Source organism: Ambystoma mexicanum, chromosome 5q (assembly GCF_040938575.1).
Source record: "Ambystoma mexicanum isolate Mex_15411 chromosome 5q, UKY_AmexF1_1, whole genome shotgun sequence".
NCBI lineage: Eukaryota > Metazoa > Chordata > Amphibia > Caudata > Ambystomatidae > Ambystoma > Ambystoma mexicanum.
The window spans coordinates 417298333-417323207 of record NC_090933.1 but is presented as its reverse complement, the minus strand read 5'-3'; the positions used below and the strand labels follow the sequence as shown (position 1 = coordinate 417323207).

General features: G+C 44.7%; 1 protein-coding gene across 1 annotated transcript in view; it reads left to right on the top strand.

Annotated features, from left to right (window-relative positions):
* The window catches only part of NPC1 (NPC intracellular cholesterol transporter 1), an 847233-nt gene that overhangs the window by 162252 nt on the left and 660106 nt on the right, over positions 1 to 24875 (top strand). Inside the window, exon 2 of the mRNA XM_069620902.1 lies at positions 17276 to 17401. Coding sequence (XP_069477003.1) covers positions 17276 to 17401 — 126 coding nt within the window. The remainder of the gene's footprint in view (positions 1 to 17275; positions 17402 to 24875) is intronic.

Sequence of the window (24875 nt, the reverse complement as noted above, 5' to 3'; positions counted from 1 at the left end):
TATTCATCTTTAATGGCCAATTTTTCAAACAAACACAAGGAGTGGCAATGGGCATCAAATATGCACCTGCCCTTGCCAACTTAACCATGGCGATGTATGAAGATAAACATATCTACATGGACAAAGAATATGAAGCTAATGTTATACTTTGGACACGGTACATAGATGATGTACTTATTATCTGGAAAGGGCAGGAGGGATCCCTGGAAGACTTCAGAAAAAGAGCAAATAAGAACACTATGGGGATAGAATTTACAGGAACTGACAGCACTAAGGAAATCAACTTTTTAGACCTGAACATTTATGTAGAAGACGACCGTCTCAAAACTATAAAACTTTCAGGAAAAATACTGAAGCAAACTCCACCTTATTCTCTACCAGTTGTCATGCTAACTCTGTGATAAAAAATATACCTAAAGGAGAATTTATTAGGGCGAGGAGGAATTGTTCTGAACAGGAGAAATTTGAAGAAGAGTGTAAACTACTCACAAGGAGATTCCAATTAAGAGGATATAGGAACAACACCATAGCTCAAGCTAAAGAAAAGGCTTCCAAAATTGATAGAGCAAGCACCTTAAAGATAATAAAAACTACTCAAGATGATAGACAAGAGATAAGCTTCATCACGAACTACTGTGCAAATAATAAAATATTGAGAAAGATTTTAAGGAAGAATTGGCATCTTCTGCAACTAGATGAAAATGTTCGGAAATACATCAATGACACACCCACGTTGACGTACAGACGGGCCAAAACTATCAAAAACATTTTAAGCCCTTCACTCCTTCCAGAAGAGAAAGAAACCTCATTGACGTGGCTTCCGCCACCAACAACAGAATTTCGGAAATGTGGAACATGCACAATGTGCAAATATACTCAAAATAACACAGTGACTTTTAAGGACAAATATGGTATATCACATAAAATTGTTGATCAGATTAATTGCAGAAGTAAGTTTGTGGTTTACGCTATTATTTGTCAATGTGAAGATATATACATAGGGAGCACTATCAGGGAACTTAGGATAAGAATAAGGGAACACATCTCAAGTATTGGTAGCCAGGATACCAACCTACCCTTAGCTCAACATTGGCAACAAAAACATCAACTAATTGATAAGAAACATCTAAAATGTATTGGACTCAGAAAAGTGACTATGGGACCAAGAGGAGGAAACCTTGAAATTAAATTGAGGCAAGAGGAAGCAAAATTAATTTGTAAATTTCGTTCAGTGGAAAGAGGCTTAAATTCAGAACATGAGATGTCCTCATTTCTTTAAATAAAGAAAATAATGGTTAACCAAGTTCAACATAATGTGATTTAAAAATAGTTGTTTCCAGTACTTGTGTATGTATATATAATAATTTATATCTTTTTCTTTGGGGTAACACCATTTGGAAAGGGTCGAATAAGCATATAATAATATTTTATACACCAGGTTTAGAAACTTCAATTAACAACCAGAGGGCAATGCTGGAATGGCATGTTAAGAAATTGGGACAGCTCTGTCTAAAAACATAGCTTTCCGGAATCAGTTTTCTATGTACAAAGGTACATATAAGCAATTTCTTACATACACAACTAACTTTGAATAAGCCATCGATGTTTAGGGACATAAACCAATGTAATGATAAGTGTAACAAACAAGGAGAACGTGATCTCCATAAGTCAAAATTGAAATTTTCCCAAAATATGGCCGCGGGTTTAAAAATAGAAAAAGGACTGTCAGGGACACGATCGGAACAGTTTTTCGACTGTAGCTTAGTTATGTATATTTTACCTTAGAGACAAAATTACCTTATTGATAAATTTAAATCAGTGCTGGACCAGGGACTATCAAGAAATGTGATTTATTGGTAAATTATCGAGCAAAAAATTTTTTTGTTTAAAACTTCGTCTTGGATTAGTAAATTATAACTGACATATATAAAAGAAGTATTTTAACTTGCGCCAAAACAACAATTGACTTTTTGATCGTATTGTGCAAGAATTAGGACGAAAGTAATAAACATAGTAGTAGGACTAAGCGGTACCGTTACTAAGCTGACAATAATATCAGTACCTAGATGTAGAATGCATGGGGACTCTTAGAAACGGAATACGCTCGCAAGGAGCAGGTAAGCGTGCTGAGGGGGCTCTGAAATGGGGGTCCTGTTTATACGGTCCAACTACACGTGGCGACCACGTGGCAATACTCTTTGGATCTAGTCATAATAGTGAGAGATGCCAAGAGGCATTGCAATGATCAACACAGTTTAACACGGTTAATGGCACTGATATTCACGCTCTCCGCCGAGAAAATAACGGAAGGGATAGCCCCATTTAGTATTTGAAGTGATTTGACATATCGCGGGGTAAATAAACTCACTAATGAGCCTTATGATGTTTATATTTTAGGGATTTAACCCATGACCATTGAAATTAAGCATTCAACTTATGAATTTTGAACGAAACAGATTAGGTAAGAAATAAGAGTGAGCGACACACTCAATGATGAACACATAAAACAATTATGAAGGGATCTTTTATCAATCAATTTCTAACAATAATTTTCTTTCTCATTGTGTTTTGTCAAATATTTCTGTTTCTTCATTTTGAAAAACGTTTTTCCCATTCCTAACAATCCCACCCTACCCCCTCCCTCAAAATGGCCATTCATCAATGTTGTTTAATTTTTGATTGGGTGCATTTTTGGATTTATAAAAATGGTAATTTTTGTTATGTAATGTGTGACTAGCCCTGATTTGAAAAAGACATAGAATGTCGAAACACGTGTAATCATATAGGGCATTTTGCTAAGGAACCAAAGGAGTAATAAAAAATCAATGACTTGACTTGGAGTATAAGAAGCATTGATTTATCTTTTCTTAGAACGATACAACAAGGGCGCATGATATTAGTAAGAGTAACACAACCCATATATACATTTTCGAACGGAGCAAGGGGGCCAGGAAGACTCCGTTGTTACCCAGGCATGCGACCGTAATTGGTGAATAATAAACTATTATCAAAAGGGCGCTGAGGTCCAATTGAGGAGGTACCCTATAAAAAAGGCTCCCCACATTTTCAAGTACATTTGAACTAAGACCTTTGATCAACATACTCACGTATCTGTATTCATGTTAAAAGATCATAGTTACAGCTGTTGCAAGTATCTTAGTCTTAGTCCGTCTACGACTGCCCTTTGTAAATTCTGGCAACTCTTACGTTTTTGGTGGTGAAATGCTTACTGCAACCACAAACTATTCCCTCAAACGTTTCATAAGACGTCATCGGTTCGTCAATCTTTCACTTGTTTGACCACCACAGTTGAGCAACCAGTCGATCACTGAAATATATTTTGTGACAATGTGTATAATCGTTCTGGACTTCTTAGTATGTAGGATTTGAAATTGCCAGGCGCTGCAAGTTATTTAGCTCCTGTGTGTCACCTAGGAGAGCCTGGTTAGCTTGAAACCAACAGCACCCAGGACCTGCTTTTGACTCCCCAGGGCAAATGGTGTCATACAAACTTAGCTATGTGTTTAGGGGTGTGCATTGAGGAGAATAGATGACACCCCTATGGGCCATTTAAAGCATACTGGAGAAAAAGTTCAAGTTTGCATCTCGAGCACAAGTTGGGATTACTTTGCACTATCAGCCTAGCTCCTGGTTCCCTTTGGGTAGCGCCTTGGCTCCTAATCATCAAATCCTGTTTTCGATCTCTGGTATGTGTAGTGTTGGGATATTATATGATGGTTATGAAAATCTGCATTAATAGCAAGATAAAGTTATGGAATGAAAAAGGGATTTCTTTTTAGTACACATTGCAGTTGTAAAAGAGAAAATTGCATCACATCAAAAATGGCCCCAAGATGGAAGATAACTGCAAATTTCAAATGAGCCATTTCAAATAGAAGTATGTTTTGGGTAGTTATTTTATTCTGTAGCACAAAACTAAGAGGAGGAAGCTTGATCCATGGCACAATTTTTAACGCATATAAAATGGGAAAATACTAACTTTTGACATGGGAATTTGTAGGCGTGGATAACACTGTGTTCCCAAAAGATTCTTCACTCTATTTTATACTCTGTCCTCGGGACGTGTATATAGGAAATGTGGGCGGGTACCAGATGTGCCGTCCCTTGTTTTTTGTGTGTAATTTTTATTTGACTAGTCCGCATTTGATTTAGCCAGACACACAATATGATAAGATGACGGCTGTGAGCGGGGCACATTTGTGGAATGCCTTGGATTCCATTTTATTGAAGCTTTGTTCCTTTTATTTCAATTGCTTCAAACGGTTGCATGATGCAATCAAGACTACATGGTAACCAAACGGCCACTGTAGAGTTGTAGCACACCATGATGTGACATATTGCTGAATTCATTCAGCAAGTGCTAGTCTTTAGTGTTGTATCATGATGTAGAAAGGCGACCCTTTAGCTGAGTGCAGATGGCATACACCAATGTGTTTGGACCATCTACATTTGATCAGCAACACACACCCTGTCCGTGGGGACTGATATTTGCTTGTCATTGTCTCACCCGACTGGTCTTACTGTTCTCTCCTGCTTGTGCTGCCTTCACTCACTCCACACACCCTCCCTATGGTCTTACCCCTCTATCTCTCATTTCCTCTTCCTTCCCTCAAACTACCTTCTGATTATCTGCTCCCAACACTACCCTGCCTCTGTCCTTTTCTATGTTCCTGCCTCTCCTTCCCCCCCCCCCATTCACGCCACGCACAGCCTTTTCTTACAGCTATCAAAATCCCTCCTCTTTCAGCCTTCAAATCAATCTCACTCAACTCAATTGATGCCACCTTCTCGGACCCAATACCTACTTTCATTCTCTCCCTATAGTCCAGTCTCCTCCCAACTCCTTCACCTGGTTCACTGCCTCTGCTCCTGACCTCACCCGAACACTTGATCATCTACTGGAACTGATTGCTTTTTTATAGCCCAGTCCTACCTGCGCAGGAGTGCCTCCCTCCCCACAACACCCCCTCCCCGGCTCCCATTAGTTTTCTAAGTCTGCTGCACCCTTAGCCCAATCTATAGCTGAGCTACTCCTCTGGTGCTGGTAGTCTTTAAGAAGCCTTTTAGCCCTTCCCTCTTTTCACATTCCATTACTTTGCAGGCAGCCATGTTCTACGGCGGATTGTTGTTGCTTGATTCCTTCTGTTCTGGAACAGTCTCTGAAAGTAGGTTTGGAGTGTTTCTGAGTCTCCATGTTACCTTGCAGTCTTTTGCCAGCTCCAGTCCCGTGGCTACTGCCCCACAGCTCCTTGCTAGTCCGTTTCGCGTTTTTGAATTGGGTGTTTCGTGCCTCCTTTAGTTTTAGGAGATGAGTTAATTTACATGTTGACCCCGAAACCATTCCCTCGGCTCTAGTTCTGTTGGTTGCACCCAGCAGCATTCTGGTACATGTAGTTGGGTTTCCCTTTAGCTGGTATTTCTTTTCTTGACCGATGATTCTGGTCAGTATCCAAGGACTAAGGTCTATGCTGCGGTTCATGAGCTCTGGGACTGGAGAGGCTTGGACTGATGGGTATTGAGACAGGGAAAATGGTTACAATGGTCCTTTTATATATTCTGGTATTCTGGGGAGTGTGACGTATCGAGAGTCACTTCTTCCCAGGAGGAGCCTTTCCTTGTGAGGACAGGGAGGCGAGCCCGCTACTGGAGAGACTTCCCCCCCCCCCCCCCATGGGGACAAGGACCAATTCCACAGAGGAACTCCCTGAGTTACTCACTCAGATGATCAGTGACGACTAAGCTTCAGACAAGTCAAGATCATGCTACTATGTGTTTCTGTGTTATAAAACCACTGATACATCATGAAGAAATATACTCTGTTAATACTGTGAAGAAGAAGAATGCTCAAGTAATATAAAACACTCCAGCATCAGAAGCTAGTGATACGGGGACAAAGAAGAGTGATCGAGTGATACAGAACACTCAAACGGAAAAGGACTTCCACGAGAGGCTGGGGAAGCCCCAGAGTAGCGTCATAAGAGTGGGAGGAGAGGGAGAACGTCCGAGAGAAACCTGGGTGTTTGAGACCAGCTGTTTGAGGGACGCTTGTGAACACAGGGAAAAGCTGCTTCCCAAGCTGGGGAGGAGCTGCAGAGAAACGGCATAAGAGTTGCCCTGTTTGACAAACAAATTAGAACGAGTTTGCAAAGCTGACTCTAGTCCCAGGAGGGACATATGAGGCAGAAGTAGTGGCCGGGCTGGAGAGAGAGAAGAAACTCCTACTGAAGCCGATACCACTTGCATGGTGAGAGGGAGCTGCAGAGGACAGGTGCCGGAGTCACCCTGTTCGATAGGCACACTAGAGAGAGCCTGCAAAGAAGAGTCCTGTTCCAGGAGGGACGCACAAAGAGGGAGTGGTGGCCGGACTAGGGGGAGAGAGGTACCCCTAACCGAAGCAAAGACCATTGGCCTAGAAGCACACTGGAAGGTGTTGGAAGCGGAAGCTGAACTTGGTGCAAGAGGCATCCTGACAAGGAGGGAAACTAAGAAGGAGAACCCTGAACCAGTGACGCAGTTACCTTGAAGGTAACTGCAAGAGTGGGAGACCCTGGGAGAGGGATGGTTACGATTGGCATATTCATACTCTTGACAGTGTGAAAAACTAATATAATGATTGGAGTGATCTTGCTCATCCCAGTGGGACACAAGTTTTCAAGGAGCGCCAGGAACATCACTCTGCAACATATACTGGTGCCATTGACATCGAAATAGAGAAGAAGAGTGGAAATAATTACTGGACTCGTACGCATCCCAGTAAGAGAAGAGAGTGAGAATTGTTACTGGGTTCATCATACTCTTACCAACACAAAGGATCCTAATGATTCTTTTGATGTGCTTAGTATAAGTCACTGCCTGTCTCTTCAAGGAAAGTCTCAACTAACCCCAAGTGATGTGACAATCCCTGGAGTGCAGTGATGGTCCACCTATCCAGAAAAGGGGCCACCAAAGAAGACTCTCCCTTAATCGTGATTGTGTGTCTGAAAACAAGTGCTTTTACTATTCAAATCAGTACCCGAGGAGAGTCTAGAGATTTTATTTTTGACTCCACTCCATATTGGTCTAAAACAGGGAACACTCAATTCATTTATATTAAAGGTGACCCTAACCTAATAAGTATGTGGCTAAAAAGTCACTCTTTACGGCAATCTGCTGTAGTACTCTGGGGTAAAAGGAAAATTGAGTTTACTCCCCTCAAAGTCAACCGGTTTCAGGACTGAAACCACCCTCTTCAGTAGGATTTCTCAGCTGTGGAGCACCACGTGGCACATGCTGGTGTATCGACGTGCAGCCTATGGGAGACTAGGCAAAAAAGAGAGAAACCATGTTCTCTAAAATTTCTGTGAAAGGGACCAGGAAGGAAAAAGTGTAATTTCATAATGCATAGTGGACACTTGGGAGATGCAAAAGAGTTGACTTGCCTAATATAGCTTTTGTGTACAGTGATTCTGATTGCTTTGTTGTGGCAATCAACCTTCCCCTAGGTCTGTAACCATACAAAGAATAATGTGCGTTATGTACTTGTCACTTTAGTTAAGTTGACTGAACTACTAACACCATTGTTAGCTATATGATGACAAAACATGGCAAAATCTTTATGCCGTTTGCGTCTCCGAAGCAGTTCTAAAGCCATACGGAAATGACAGGGTACCACTCCTCTATTTTAGAAAAAAAAGGCTTAATTCTCAGAGACCGTTCACTTTTAAGAGTGGGGCTGGTATCAACACTCGAGGGAAGTACTTGCCTTGTACGCAGTGGATCAAGGAACCTTGATGTCTCCCATTAATGTTCCTGAACGCGAGACAACGCTTATTATTTTTTTCACTGTGGGCAAGACTTTGAAGGACGCGACATTCACAACGTCATCTCAGCATGCCAAACGCCTCTGTTGCACCCTTTGCTATAACAAAATCCATCCTGGAGTGGAGTCTGAAGCTAACGTTGCATATTTATGTGCATTTTTTGTCAGTCTTTCACTAATAGACCCCTGTGCACATGCCGATCTATTGTTTGATTTTAACTTGTATAGTGTTAGTATTTCTGCATCAACATCCATTATCTATCTACAAGTCGATGTTATTACGTGGCAGTAAACTCCTCATGTTCTCGGCTCTCGCATAGGGGCTCATCTTCCCTATGGCATATGCAAGTATCATCATCTGTTATTCTCAGTTGAAGTCCTCATCGTATGGCATCTTCAAGGTGTGCTCTGTTAACTCCTAACCTAAATCTTCTGCCTGGTTATTCCTGTGCAGTACTCTCCAGCCAGGGCTCTCTGAATATTATGCCTGCTATGGTGCATTCCTATATGCCCATTATCTACATTATAGACACCAACAGGATGAAATCTGTTGCAGAGGGGGAATGACTCAAACTGGAATAGTAATATCACTGGTGTCCCTGATGTATGCTGAGCATTTATGTCACCAAGGGGTTTCAATCCAATCTATCAAAGTGTAGACAATTGTTGCCAAGTGGTGGTTTTGTTGAGGCCCACTCTGTCTTCAGCCTAAAGATCCAGTTTTGTTCCTTTTGTAGCAATATCTTTCTCATGTTGCCACGGCTGCAGGGTTGTTTAATCTTTGTATCACAAAGGTTCTGTCTCTTCTGGATTGCAAACCTGGGCACCTGCGGTTGTGTCGACCCTACATTCAAGATTGGCCACAGCCGTTTGATCTCCTTTTTGATCTTTTAGCATAGCGGTGAAGAGCTGAGGACTGCTGTAATATGATCCTCATATCCCACCCGTTTGGCGTACTATTGTAATGTGATGTCTCTTGGGATACTTCTTGCCCTTTTTGTATGCTCTTTTGAGCAGTTTTTTCAGATATCCAAATGCTTGTAGTTTACTTGTCAGTATTTTGGATTGTCTTTTGTATTCCTCATGGGTAGAACAGTTCCTGAGAAGGCGTAAGAATGGTAAATTATCCCTGAGGTGTCGCAGGTGGTAGCTTGAATAACGCAACAGCGAGTTTCGGTCTGTGGGTTTATGTTACACTTTAGTGTATTGTACCATCTCTTCAACTTGCAAATTTATAAAGTTGATCATAGTTTGTTTGTAAACTTTAGATGCCTATTGTGTGTGTTCAACCAAGCAAAAAAGTCATCTAGGGTATTCTCATTCCCTTGAAGAATTTTCGCCATTATAGCATACCCATAGGATCACCTCCTCCTTAAATGAGTTGTTTGAATCAGTGTAAGTTCTTTCGAAGTTGGCTGCATAAAGGTTGGCGAGGCTAGATGGGAAGGTCACGCTTATCGCCGTTCCCGATATCATAAAACTGTTCTTGAAATGGAAAATTATTCTTCGTTGTGGTTAGCTCCATTAGCTGGAGGATAAACTGTTTTGGAATGCCCAGATTCTCAATTTGCTCATCCAAAACATTTTGAATCCCCAAGAGTGTGTGTATGGGGAATATGTGTATAAGGACTCGATATCCAGTGTAACCAACAGTTGTGAATTTTCATCAAAGAGTCTATTTATCAAGAGGTTAAAGCATTGCTGCCGAGTCCTATAGTCCTAAGGAGCATGTACTAAAGATTCCAACTTCTCTTGGCTTCTAAATATTGCCCTTTCAAAAGTAATTCACTTTGCTGTGATCCTTGTTGGTGGGGGTAAAAGATGGAAGGATTATGTAACCCCGTCCCATCAGTGTTCTGGTCATTCTCAATATTCTCAAAGTGTTGCCTGAGCCTGATCTTCCTGACTAGCTGAGACAGTGCAACAGTGCAAAAGGTTAATGTTGTACTGTTGGACGAAAGATCAACCCTTTTGTAAAAGTGTTTGTTCATCCGATGTTGGTTGGTAGCTAGAGAGATTGACTACTAGTAGTGGTTCTGAGGGGTAAATCTGTTCCGGCCTCTGCTACTGGCAATCTAGGAGGAGTTATCACACTCGTCCCAGTGAGAGAGCAAGTAACCAGTGTGAATCATTACTGGCATCATACTCTTGCCAGCAAGATGCAAAGTAACAAGAAGAGTGAGAATTAATATTGGGCTCAGCATACTCGTCCCAGTGAGAGACTAAATCCTAAGAGTGAGAATCTTTACTGGGTTCATTATACTCCTCCCCTTAAAAGACCAAGTAATAAGAACAGTGAAAATATTCATTTGGTATATCATACCGCCCCAGTGAAAGGCCAAATGATCAGAGAATGCTAAGGAGAAGATTGTTCATAAACCTCACGTCGTACGTTTGATATTGGAGAGCGAGAGACACTTTCAACTTCATGTGAGAAGGACGGAGTCAAAGAACCTCAAGGTATCGGAGCATCTATACAGAGGAACTTGGAAGGCCAAAAGAAAGGGAATCAAGGGGCGTGGTAAAGTCCCATAAGTACGCTGAATGAACTGTTGAGAGATGGCCAAGAACTATATAGATTCTATATTGATAGTGACTTGCTGAGAAAGCAGCCCCAGGAGAAGGGAGTCATTCTCCTGGACTTTATTTGTTTAGTATTAGTGGTAGGCTCAGAGCAGCTTAGTTTTGGACCGAGGATAGTCTTTTACTTTTGACGATGAGCACCCTAGTTAGTTGTGTTGGGTTGGGTAGGGAAATCCATAGTTTAGGGAAAGTGAGGCATTTTCTTATTTTGAATAGAAGTCCATCACGAATGGCAACTTCTAGTCTTGTCTCCTCCTTCTGACCCTCCACAGGAGCTAGGGGCTTTTGCCCCCGCGCCCTTCTCTTGACCGGTTCTCACCCATGACTCACAACACCTACATAAATAAATTGCCACATCAAGCTAAGGTGGTGCATGGTGGCCCCTATGGATGAGTGTTCTTAACGCCAGGTGGGACATCTCGACAGTTCTCAATATTCAGCTCTATACTTTGCCAAAATCAAGCACTAACCTTTGTGACAAATCCAGGGAATTCGTCCCCTCTCCCCAGGGGGGAGCCACCCCCTGTGGGACTGGGGAGGTGAGCCTGCTAAGCTTAAAACCTCCTAGGACGGGGAAAGCTGAAAGCGGGATCACACTGAAGGTGACGCCCCAACCCCCAGTAGAGTAAAAGAAATCCCTAAACCGGGATATGTGTTACTCTCCCTTATCTAAGGAATTTAACAGTTGTGTTGGTTATATGGGAGTTAATTAGTATGATGTGGAGCAGAGAATGGAAAATAACCCTGCCAACCAATCAGCGTTGGACCCGAGGAGGAGAGAAGCCCATGGAGCTGCAGAAAAGGAAATCCCTTCTCCTGGGAGCTTTAGCAAAGGGAAGTGAGCCCACCTCCGGCATTGCGCATTGACTTGCGTCCAAGCCCATGGAGCGCTCGACAATCCTGCCTGCGCCAGGAGCAGAGAAGCAGAGCAGAGAGCAGAGAAGCTCGGAGCACAAGAATCTCCTGCAGTGGGGTACACCAGAACGGTGAATAAACCGTGCAACAGAGACCCAACGCATAAGCAGGAGGACAGCAAAAAGGTAGTGTCAGCACCAGCATACACAGAATCCTTAAAGGAAGCCAGAAGGAAGAAACTGAGTCAGCCTACGTGAACACCTACCCGGAGGTGTACTGCCCAGACACATAAGGTTTGCAGTCGCTCCACAAAGCCAATTAGAGGGTGGAAAGGCCAATCCAGACCCCAAGGTGGGATGTGAGAAACCAAACCCCAAGAAGGGGTGAGAGTGACCAAACGCCAAGGTGGGTGGTAGGAATCCTCCCCAAGGTGGTGTGAAAGAAACCAGTTTCCAAGGTGGGCTAAGAGAAACCAGACACCTGAGGCCCCAGGGAATGGGGTAACAACCAGGAGGTAGCTGAGTGGAGAAAACACGGTTCCCTTGTGGGGAGCCCAACTAGAGGTCCTGGTGTGGACTTAATAACACAGCCTCAGTCTCCTCTTGCTCTGTCGTGTCACAGGGCCAGTAGAGGTTACAGGCCGCCGGCGTCTGACAGCAGCTACAGGACACACACCGCATCAGCAAGCCCCTCAAAATTAGCACTGTACATTCACGGTTCCGGTGTATGGATTCAAACCTCCATATTGCCCAGGATTGTAGCAGGACATTGGGGGTGATCTTTCCTTGGCGAAAACAGCTCAAAGAGCCGCGTACATCTTGGTCTGGCTCTCTAACGCTCCCCTCTCCAGTAGTAGAGTAATGAAAGTGGTGGAACACGTTTCCAGAGTGTGGGCATTTTTTACTGCTTTGGTGTACAATGTTGTTTGGCTGAGTACATTAAACCTGCAAGTTTTAACATTAGGCATTGCAAATTGGCGCAAGAAAGTCTCCCATGTGCTTCATGATTTGAATTTTTTCTTTTTTTATTGCCAACCAGTAACTTTGCACACCCGTTTTTAACAATCAGTAAGCATTTGAGGAATAACAAGATGAAACGGGCATTTGTAGCTGTGTCCTGCGATAATAGAGTATTTGGCATTACATTCTTTCATTACAAAAAATATATAAATTAAAACTATAACTATATATTCAAAGGTCTATATACTCGTATTGCCCTATCGAACTTGAAAATTCGGAGTGAATGGCATGTATGATGCAGCCAGGGATAACTCGGCACGCTTCGAATCCTAGGCTTCTGTTAATCCATCAAGCATGTGCGACTGTACTCCACATGACCGCACCATTTGTTCAGAGAATGTCAAATCTTCAGTTAAGAGAACAGAAGTACAATGTTTGCTGCTTGAAGCACATTTTTTCAAAGAAGTATTCTTTGAGACATATTGTGAATCCATTCCAGACAAGCGTGGCTAGGCGCCACATGTACCCTGAATGCAAACCACAAGACATCTGGCAGCGACAGGCATCTGGGAACACGTGACAGGGAAGAAAGGGGTGGCAGCCTGCTTAAAATTGGTCAAAGGGTGCCATTATCAGAGGTTTGACTGTTAAGCCACCGCTTTTGACCACTATTGAATTCACATTTTTAATACATGATGAAACGGTGCCTTCACCAAAAGAGATTGACCTTGGAGAGCATGTGACACTATTTCAGTGACTGCTGAGCACATTAATGTGGAAAGCTTTCAGCATCCCCGCAAGATTATTTAAAATAAAGCAACATTAGAGTATGAATGGGTGACTGCACAAAGAAAATTAAATTACTAGGGCCATCCCATAGAAAAGAAAACATCCGGACAGTAATGAATGGAACAGTGATGTTTGTCAGATATGTGCAATAATGTAATGCTATACGTCCTCGTTAGTTGGAACAAGTGGACAAACGGTGCCATGAAGTTTATACATCTAGGGCATCTTTCGAAACACTGAATGGCTAAAATACACTGCCTTAAAGTCTCTTTGCTGTGATATTCGCTGATGTGTGTTGGGGGGGGGGGCGTATTAGGATAGGACCGACTAGTGAAATTTTCACACCGACAGGTGTTTTCATGTAATGCGCCAACAGTTCATAACAGTGGCATTGACATGAAGTGGCGACATCTTTCATCCGACTGGGTTACAGATCAGGAAAATCGTCCTCTGTCACTGCCATGCTTTGATGGTTCTTGACTTTGTCTCGCTTCCATTTTTTTCATCTGCATGTTCGGTTCGAACATGAATCCATGCCATTTCAAATTTTAAATGGCCTTGGAAAATAAAATGTATAGGTGGCTGCTGGTGTCACACTGGGGGGGTGTGGGGGGGGGCTGGGGGTACGAGGGGGCTTTGCTCTGGTTTGTGCCACCAGGGCATTCTAACTTAATGCGACCACATCAGACTTAAACTTACCACAAGATGGCAGTGGCGAACACGAGTGGGTCTTGGCGACAACTGCATCAACATGTAAGTGATGCTCTGAAGGAAATTCATTTCTAATAAACTATTAGGTGCAGACCGGGTGTACTGACGAGTCCTGTAGAATAGGTACTGTGGTGATGATTCCTTTATGGTAATTGCTGTATTTCTGTATACTCTTACCAGCAGTTTGTATGTGTATACTGTACTTTTGTACTGTCCTTTGGTGTGCTGTTTGCAGTATTTATAAGTATAAATTCTGCTAACACTTACTGGTAACCACGCCACCGACTCCACTACCATCAATCAAGTCTACAGCGTCATTCAGGCCTAGATGGTGGAACACCTTCTCTGCCTGAATGACGACAAAACCGAGCACCTTTTATTGTAGGCTCCCCATACCATCTCAAACGTCTAGACCCCGCCTATGCATCCTTCAGCATTGACGGTAACCCCACCAGCGTGTCAAACCATGTGAAAACACTGGGCGTCACTTAGATGCAGAATTATCTATGCATAAACAAGTTAAAGCCCTAGCCTCCTCGGCAGCATACACCACTAGACTCATCAATGTTAGCAGAACCTTCCCATCCACTGACAACCGCCTCACCCTCGCCAGAGCCATTATAGGCAGCAAACTAGACTACTGCAACACCATCCTTGCAGGCACCTCCTCTAAAAATCTGACAAAACTACAGCTGATCCAAAACCATGCCCTCTAAGCCGTCTGTGGCCTCAAGCGCTCGGACCACATCTCTCACGTCAGACGTGACGCACACTGGCTGCCCATCAAAGCATGCATTGATTTTATGATTGTCTCCCTTACACACAGATGCATCCAAAATACTGCACCCTCTTTCGTCGCCCAACACATTTCCAAAAGAACCAAACTCCCCTTCTTACGCCTCGCATCCACTTTGTCACTAGCCATCCCGAGATTCTCCAAAAAAAAGAGCAGGGGGTACCTGTTTCACTGTCATTGCCCCTACCCTATGGAATGCCTTACCTCCCTGCATCCAAGAGTAGCAGTCCTACCTCATCTTCAGAAAACTGCTAAAATCTTGGCTGTTTGACAATACGACTAACCTGATTGGGGCACCCCTTGGTCCCTACCTGTCTCTGTAACATTTACTATCCTGTATGTACCATAGTCTTCGCATGTTCCTAAGCTACCAGCGCTGTGATACTTACGGGTTAGGGCGCTGTCAACAAATGAAATAAATATAAGCATGAGGCATGAATATATAAGGTATCTATAGCGGCCTTCAATGATTTACATTTAAAAATTCATAGTGCATGTGGTACTGCCAGAGATGTACTCTGACCTGCTTTTTAATAATCGGTGCCATACCTTAAGATGCACGTGATTTCTGACTTGTTATCAAGATTATGGACCCCCCCTCATTTCACTATAATATATATATATATATTTTATAATTGGTTATTTATAATGCGCTTAATACCCAGAGATTTCGAAGCGCGGACTGCGTGTATCGTCTTGCTTCCAAGGCGAACGTGTTGCCCCTGATCTATCCTCCCAAGACTACGTGTAGTCCCATCTCCCGTTCCATGGTGGCCATTTTGTTTGTTTACTTTTTTTAATGTTTTCAATGGCCGCCATGAAAAGGGAGAATGTACTACGCTTTGGCCTGTAGCTATGTGTCATAGGGCATTACCTAAAGCACTAATGCCCCCCAGCCCCTACTTGGGGCTTATTGCTTAAATGGCAGCCTACAATATCTGTATAAAAGCCTGGAAATAATGTTCTTATTACAGACTAGTTCTGACATCGCAACTGAAGTGTAATCGGTTATTCTTTGCATGCAGAGTCGTTTTCTGCAGCAGGTAATTGATGATGTACTGTTGGTGGTAGAATGTTTAATCTGTGCACTGCTGGAGTTTCTCAAGTGAGCAATTATCTGCATTTTATTACTTATTTTAAAGAACAAAATGAAATTATTTTTTCAATACATTTTATTAAACTGCTTGAATTATTTTTCTGCAACACATTAGGAGCTACATTTTTGCTTTTTTAATTCCAAACAGATTCTATATTGATTATATGGATCCGCAAATGAAGATCAATTACATTATATTAAGCAAGAGGCAAGGTATGAAAGGGAATGACAGTGTGTGGCCATATATTATAAGGAATACAATACCTCTTAGCAAACGTAAAAAGGGTATTGCAAGTCACCTTGGAGTCCCTTGACCTTATAAAGGAACATGGCCTTTGACCTCCTATTTGGACAGGAAACTCTTCAGTGATTTGCATCCTTATAATGTACGCAAGGGGGTACATTACCATATATGATGTCCACTCTATTTCTAACCAAAATATCATCTCCCCACATAGCCATTAAAATCTTAGCTTTTCTAATTTTTGTATTTCATATAAAAGTGGTAAATGCTAAGTTTGTTGTTTTTAAACTAGAAGTACCGTTCCTTTTTTACATTTTTTTATTTCATTTTTTAACAAGCAATTCATGAAAAGATGTAATACATGATAAAATGTAAAATTTTTATGGATGGGGGGGCATGTCTGCTTATAGGCAAGTCAAAACGGTTGTCTGAGTTTGCTGCGGATTCTTTGGTATGTAGCCATTCACGCTGACTGCACCATTCACTTTATTTGGTCTTTCAGTCTTCCTTGTGTGTGACCACGAGTAACCTTTCATCTATCGCCTCCATCAGTAAGCCAAGGCTTTTTCAGGGCTTCCGGTTGCATGTGCTTAGTTGGTTAGGCCTTCATAGAGCAAAGAGTTTAGAGGAAGAAAGACGTGAAGGAAATCCCCCAAGCGGACCAGAGGAAGCTGCTAAATTCCTTGTGAAACAGCTATTGAACTGATGGGGTTGTGTGCAAAATGAGAACAGCACACCCACACACTGCCCCCTCTCTCAATTGTATCTTTTGCTCTTCCCATTTTTGAAAATATTAAAAACATTACCCTGCAATCATTTTCGGGAACTGTTCATATCATTTCTATGGGTCTTCTTTAGAACCTTAGCATGTCTAATTGCCAGGAAGAGGGGATCGTCGGCCCGCTGCAATGAATCATGTTTCACTTAATAATCTCAAAAATACATTCATTCTATCACGCCGCCATTGAAAAGACGGAAAATAACCGCTGTTAAGCCACCGGGTATTGGGTCCAATTGCACAAAGCTGTGACCATAGAATGAATACCTCCAGTTGGTGAATACTCCGTGCCCATGCGCCTATGTTTGTTTCTTGCTAGGAAATGAGTCTTTTCCCGGTTTTGAGGTGTAGGCTCGAATTCTGAGCACAGGGAAGCACAAAGGGTACACGCCGATGCATTGCAAGCGTTGGCAAGGCAGGAATGTTTTGTTTTTAGTCACTGTACACGTGTAAGGGATAGCTATTGTCATCACATACTCCCATAATTGGCCCATACTGTTATATTTCGGTCTAAATATTGCTTATGGGCAAACTGTAATGCATTCTTTGAGTGAATTTAAAGTGTGCATTTCCTAGACCGTGACTTCTTTGCCGATAATTCCCTTGGTGTGCGGTTGAACATGTTTGCTCTTTTCTTGTTCTTAGGTGGTGTCCCAGTCCTGTGTCTGGTATGGAGAGTGTGGCCAATCCCCCGTAGAAGGAAAGCGGTACAACTGCTTGTATGATGGACCACCTATACCGTTGCCAGAGGAAGGCCACGAGCTGCTACAGGTAAGGTCCAGGAGCTCTGTGAATGCATGTCTGCCTTCGCATCCAGCTGTTCCCACTAGCCTGGCCCTCTTGGTGCAGTCTTCGGCACAGACGGGAATTGTGTGATCTACGCTGGCCTTGCTAACTGGGAAACATCAGCAACATGGATTACAAAGGGATCTGCAATCCTTTCTTGTTTTAAAATTTAAAAATAGTCATTTAAATTCCCTAAAAGTAATGAGACCCATCTACTCCACAGACCCCTGTCACCTATCTTCCTTTCCCTTTTTATCACACCCCCAGTGCGACTGGCTAGTGTGTGCGCTCTGAACCATCAACACCGCCCTAAAATTGCAAACTACATTTCAATTCACGTTTTGTAGACCGAGGCGTTGCTAGGAGAGCCTGAGGAGGCTATAGCTCTGGGTCTTTTGGTTGTAGCCATGGATAGGTGGTCAGGGGCTACAACCAAAAGGCTAGCTAGCCCCGAGTCCCGACAGGTCCGCCATTAACATAGCCCCAGAACCTTTCCAGACCTAGCCACATCCGTTTGTAGATCAATATTTTTTTTATTTTTTTCACTTTTAAAATGTTTGTAGTCCCCGTTTTCTAGTGGCACCACATGCATAAGGTTTGACCAGCTGATGTTGCAATCAGCTGTGAGCCTGACCATTCTGCTCTGCAGCACCTGGGCTGGAAGTCTACCTGTATGTATAGATAGGCTTGCAAATTCAAGAAGAAAACTCAAAACCTCACTTTCTTTTCTGTAAATTGCAACTGTTTTTTATGCTGTCAACTGTTTTTTTTTTTTTTTTTTTTTTTTAAGTCTGTCACTTTATTCTGTCTGTAACAGCAACCATACATACTGTAAATTGCTTTTTTGTTTTTTATGTTAACTGTCAACTTCCTTGTTATGCCAACTGTCACTTTAATCTGTCTGTAACAACAGCAACCATACTGTAAATTTAAAATGTCCTGTTATCTGTAACTAAGATTTGTCTGTAACAAGCGCCACGATGCCCCCGGGCTGTTGAGCGCTCTACAAATCCAAATAAATAAATATGCCCATTTGCCCAGGCCCGCCCAGCCAAACTGGAGCACTTGCAGTGTTCTCTCTCTTCCTGCAGACCCATGGTGATGCTCGCAAGTCTGAGCTGGAGGAGGACTTGCGTGCCTGATATTCATAGGATAGCCCTGTGCGTCTTCAGTAGGTCACATGCCCAGGGCTGTGATGCCAGCTCGCCCATGACCTTTAGTGACACTTTGAGCAGATGGCATCAGGGAGAGAGGTGCTCATCTACCACTTTCCCTACTTCCTGTTTCCTGCACACGTCACCAGAGGCCACAAGAAACTTGGTGCTGACACTTTAACAAAGGGAGCGGGGTTACGTAGCGAGGTAAGTGAAGTTATTTTGTGTAGGTCTGTCTGCATGTGTGTTTGACTTTGTCTATGACAGTGTTTCAGTGAATGTGGTGAAACTGTGCATGTGTGCTAGCTACTCCATGCACTCCTCGGGGCAGTTTCTAGCCAACTTGGTGCCCAGGGCGAAACATTAGAAAGCGCCCCTACTGACTGGCACACGTCACTCCCAAACTACACATCTTTGTGTGACAAAACCCCTCCTCAATATGAATAAATAATTGCTATTTAAAGGAAGCTGTTTTCATTACATTGTAATTCAAGTACTTTACAGAAGAATTCTTTTTTTTAAAACCTTTATTTGACTTGACAACACACACAAACACGGAGATGATCACTATGTAGACAGCAATATGAACTTTTACACAAAGCATACATTTCAGTACAGTGTCAGCATTACCGTTACGAGGAAGATTGGGGCAGGGCGATATTCTAGCTATAGGGATTGAGAGTCTCGTTTCACCAGCAGGCACTAGTGGGAGGAGGGGGAAGGGCTGGGGGGGTGTTCAGCGTCTGAGTTTAAGGTAATGGTGGACATATAGGCGCGAAATTTCTGCCAGATGTGTCTAGGTCTCGATTGCAGATGTTGCAGTATACCCCAGGCCCCCTTTGTATCGTGCGCCCATGTGACTGTCCTGAGCCACTGTGCATATGTGGGTATCATGGGCAGAAGCCAGTTCATCGAGATGCAGCGCACAGCAAGTATCATGCAGAGTCCAGCCAGCTTCCTTGAATCACGACCCAACTGTGGGAAGTCATGGAAAAGGCATTGTGCTGTAGATGGGTCTATCGTGTGATCCAGTATGGTTGACAATGTTGAGCATATTTCAGACCAGAATTGTGCAATCCGCAGGCAGGACCAGATCATGTGAATGCAGGGGGCTCGGTCTGAACCACATCTAGGGCAGCTGGACGGAAGCTCAGTGAACCTGTGGTGTAATCTGTCAGGAGTGTGGTGATATCTATGTACCACCTTAAATTGTATTAATTTAAAACGGGAGTTATAGGACACATTGTGGGTGCATGCGCTCATTCGGGACCAGCGCTCATTAGTGATCTCAACTTCGAGGTCCTCTTCCCATTTCTGTCTCAGTTTAGTAAAGGAGGGGGCAGCTCTGGCTTGTAGTAGGTTATCGAGCCTTGATATTTTCCCTCTAAAGGAGTCGAAGGAACATAGTTCCGCAAGTATGGGCTCGTCAGGTGGGATTGAGGGGAAGTTGGGGTATATGGCTTTAAGATTTTTTCCTGAGCGGGGAGTATTGTAGCCATGCTGATGGGTTCGGCTTAAGGGGCGGTGGGAGGTCCGCCCTTTCCAGAAAGATGCCCTGCTCAAAAATATCGCGGATAGCCAAGAAGCCTGCGTCAGCCCAACGGGATACAATGGATTGTGGGATGCGTGGGATATCAGGGAAGAAGTTCCAGAGCGGCAGGTCCCCATGGAAAGGGTGTGGCGTGTCAACCAGTTTCCAAATCTTGGTGAGGGCCAGGGAGGTACTAGCAACTGGATCCGCTGGAGTGGGTTTGAGGATAAGGGAGCCAATTATACGATCGCTGACAGTTAGTTTTTCCAGCCGAACGTGAGGGGGGGGTCTGTGGTGTTGAACCAGTGGGAGGCAAATTGGGACTGAGCCACCAACCAATACCTGGTGAAGTCGGGGGCGCCAAATCCGCCCAGCTCCATTTGGGCGGTCAGTGTTGTCAATTTGAGTCGGACTGCACCAGAGTGCCATAGGAAGGTGTTGGTTATGTGGCGTAGTGAATGAAATAACTCATCACCTGGCCACAGGGGGAGGTTAGTGAATCTGTAAAGTAGTTGGGGCAGCACCACCATTTTAAGAATTCATATCCGACCCGCCAAGGAGATGGGCAGTCTGTTCCAGCTAGCAGTGTTGGTAGCTAGGTTTGTCAGGTATTTACGGTAGTTGTCCTCCTGGAGCTGCTCCGGGTGTCGGGTGACCCGGACCCCCAGATAAGTGATGCTGGATTGGGACCATGTAAATCCCCCTAGGTCGGTAGGGGGTTGTGTGCAATCTGTAAGAGGGAATAGTTGAGATTTGGAACAATTTACTTTCAGTCCGGATATGTGTCCGAAACGTACCACATCTTGCAGGATTGGGGCGCGGTTGATTTCTGGGGAGCGGATATAGAGGTGAGTGTCATCCGATATAGGGACACAATATCAGATTGGCCTGCAGTACGCAAGCCTCTGAGAGTGTGCCTGTCGCATCATATCAGCAAAGGGTTCCATGGCTATTGCGAATATTAGCGGGGAAAAGGGACAGCCCTGTCATGTTCCTCTGGCTATCTGGAAGGGGCGGAAAATCTGTCTTCCTTGCAAACCCTGGCCGATGGGTTGGTGTATAACAGTTTAACTCGGGTGCGGAAGTTTGGGCCGAATTTGCACTTCTCCCGGACTCGCCACAGATATTCCCACGAAACTGAGTCCAATGCCTTCTGCATGTCTAAGGTGGCCGCAACTGCCTGCACCCCTGGACCGATCCTATTGATCACATTGAAGAGCCTTCTCAGATTCAGGGATGTGGATCTACCGGGGACGAAACCCGCTTGATCTGGGTGAATAATGTGAGGCATGAATGCAGCTAATCGGGTAGCTAGTAGTTTAGCATATATCTTGACATCGCAGTTAATTAGCGAAATGGGGCGGTATGAGCCGCATTGGGTGGGGGGTTTACCAGGTTTGAGGAGGACTGTTATCACCTCACCCTCCTCGCATGCCTCCTCCCACAGGACCAGCAGGTGTGGGACTAGGAGCGATTTAAGTCTTTTATAAAAGTAAATGGGGAGGCCGTCGGGGCCAGGGGCCTTGCCCGACGCCAACGACTCAATAGCTCCATAAGCTCTTCGGGAGTGAAAGGTCTCTGGTGTCCGGGGCAAGGACTGAGAGAGGGAGGTTGTCTAAATAGGAGTCTATTTCTGATATTTGGGGACCATCAACTTTAGAGTATAAGGAGGAGTAGAATGCCATAAATTCTGAGTTGATGTCTTTTGGTGACGTGGCCAACGTGCCATCCGGTCTATCGCCGGTATGTTAGGGGCTCCGAATTCCCAGCCGATCAGTCTGGCCAGTACACGGCCCGGCCGCTCTCCCTCACCAAGTGAGGGCTGTCTAAGAATTTGACCTCTCGTTCGGCCAGGCTGCGAAAAACATCTAGTTCCGACCCGAGGAGTGCCAGGGTTTCAGTGGAGTGGTCCTGGGCATATTGAGATTCTAGGGAGGCTAGGGTCGATTCGCTACTGGCGATATCAGAGCGGATCTCCTTCAGGATACCACTGCTTTTGGAGATGGCGATGCCTCTAATGTATGCTTTAAGGGATTCCCAAAGGGTGGCTTGTGATGACAGTTAGTGTTAACCTCAAAGAACTCCTCGATAGAGGAGTCAAGCTCAGAAGCGAAGACCTGATCAAGTAGCGCATTGGGGCTCAACCTCTACTGTCTCATTCTATTGTAGTCGTGCCCCCAGTTCAGTGAGATGGTCACAGGCGAGTGATTGGATAGAGTTCTAGGGAGTATCGCCAGATGGGATAGGCATCTGACCAGTATGTCTGATATAAGCCACCTATCTATCCTAGAGTGCGAGTCGTGCACTGAGGAATAATAAGAGTGTGAGCGGGAATCTGGGTACATGAGAAGCCAGGCGTCTACAACAGCCAGCCGAGGGAGTGTTGTCAGAACAGAATGGGCTGCCCTAGAGAGCTAGCGCGGTCTAGTGCCTGATCTGGCCAGATTAACGTCTAGGATTGTATTAAAGTCGCCACCCCATAAGATAGGAACCAGGGGATAGCTCTCAAGCACATGGGCCAGGTGCATGTAAAATTCTGGGTCATCAATGTTCGGTCCATAAATATTCAGGATATCTACCTCATGATTCTGCAGCCTGCCGTGGATCAGTACGTATTTTCCCTGTGGGTCCATCAGTGAGTGGGAGCATGAGAATTTAAGGCTTCTGTGTATAATAGTGAGGACACCTCGACTTTGGGTGGAATAATTGGTGTAATATCTCTGGGGCCCCCATTGTTTAGCAAACTTTTCGCAATGCTCAGAGCGGGCATGGGTCTCCTGCAAACACAGGATTTTAATGACATGGCGTTCAGCATAAAGTTGTATCTGCCGCATCTTTTTATGGTTACCCAACCCCCTTACATTCCAGCTCATAAATGCTAAGCTACTATCCGCCATCAATGTGAAGGTGTTGGTTGACTTTTAGATTATAAAGCGGCCATAGCCACAACCAGCCTAGCTGGGGCAGGCATTTCATTTCATCTCATCCGTATGTCTGTGAAACAATACTGTGGCTTGTGTGTCATCTCTTGTGGTTGTCAAGTCTTTTTTAACATAACTCCCGAACCCCCCCCCCCCCCCCCCCACATACCTCCCTGAATACCGTACAAATAACCAGAGTAATTAGTGTGAGAAGCGTGAGCGGATCAATAGCACAGAAACAAAGATCCAAACTTTTGATGGGTTTCGGTGGAACATAGTTTCAACTGTGAATGCGGGTGACAATGGGGTCACCTTCTGGCATAAACTTGGGGCGTAAAGATTGGGCCCTGTGAGTACCATCGCAGCGATTGAAGATCAGCCTGGGAAATGTTCGTCCATGAATTTTGAGGCCTCTTCCGGGATCGTAAAGGAGAATGTCTGATTTAAGTGTTCAATTCTTAGTTTCGTGGGGAATGACATAGAGTATTTGACCCCTTGATCTCAAAGCCTTCTTTTTACTGCCACAAAGGTTTTCCGTTCCTGTTGCACCGCTACAGAGAAATCAGGATAGAGATGAATCCTTGCAGCACCCAGACGCAGCTCCCCCTTGATTCTAGCCGCTCTCAGAAGCGGATCCCGGTCCCGGAAATTCAAAATTCTGGCTATAATGGGGCGTGGAGGTGCGCCAGGCTTTGGTTTTGCAGTTAAGGAGCGGTGGGCTCTTTCCACTGCGAACTGCGGGGAAAGTTTCGGAGAGTCTAAGAGTGACATCAGCATGTGTTCCACAAAGTCTTCCATTGGCTCGTTTATATTGTCCTCGGGTACCCCGACAATGCGTAAATCATTACGTCTCGAGCGGGATTCTAAATTGTTGTTCTTTTTTTCCACTGCCAGCATCCGGGTGGAAAGTGAGGAGACCGTGGCCCGTAGTGAACCCAGCTCGTCTTCAGTGGCTCCCACCCTGGTTTCTATCTCCGCCACCCTGCCGTCAGTCTTCTCGATATGAGCCTTTATAGATGAGATGGTGCCATTCATGTCATCTAGTTTTGTGTGTAGAGAGGTAAACCCCTCGCAAATATATTCTAGCATCTTCTGCGAGTCATCAGGGGCCGGCGTGGACGATGTTGCAGGTATTTCATCCAGCGGTTCAGCTGTTGGCTTAGCTGTGGTCTTCATGAACATGTTCACGGAGCTGTTTCTTTCCCGCACCTGTTCCTTTGGTCATGGTGTAGGTGGGAGGGGGTCTCCAGGAACACCAGCAGGTGTGGGTGGGTAAGGATGATGTTGTTATCGCCCCTCTGAGTGTAGTAAGGTATTCAAGACCCTCTTGCTCAGCCAACAAGGAGGGCTACGCTGGGACCACCAGAGTATTATGTGTTTAGACTTCCAGGGGGCTGTAGGGACACCGCAGGAGATGCTGGGCCCACTCGCCACCAGCCGAGAGGCCCGTGCCAGCTGCAGGGCTAGGAGAGTCCCGTTTTCGGCTGTGTGCAGGGAAGCTAGTCAAACCAACAGCAGCGGCCCGCTATAAATCATTCCATAAGAACCAGCTCTTGACAACTCTGCAAGCCCAGGCGTCCAGTACAGAGTGTTTGACTGCTTCCACAGAGGGCAAACTGTTCCTGGTGCCAGTAGGTGTTGAGTGGCAGGGGGGGGCAGAGAGGCCCCTAATGATCAGCACCCCAAGGGGACGCCAACTCCCTCTCAGCGGCGTGTATGGGCGGGATTTATGGCCTCCAGAACTGCTGATCCAGTTATAACCCCATCTCCTGGCGAGATAGTGGTGATTATGGTGGTAATTATGGGCACCAGCCCCACGAGGGCCACATCCCGCACCCCCCCCAGCCCCCTAC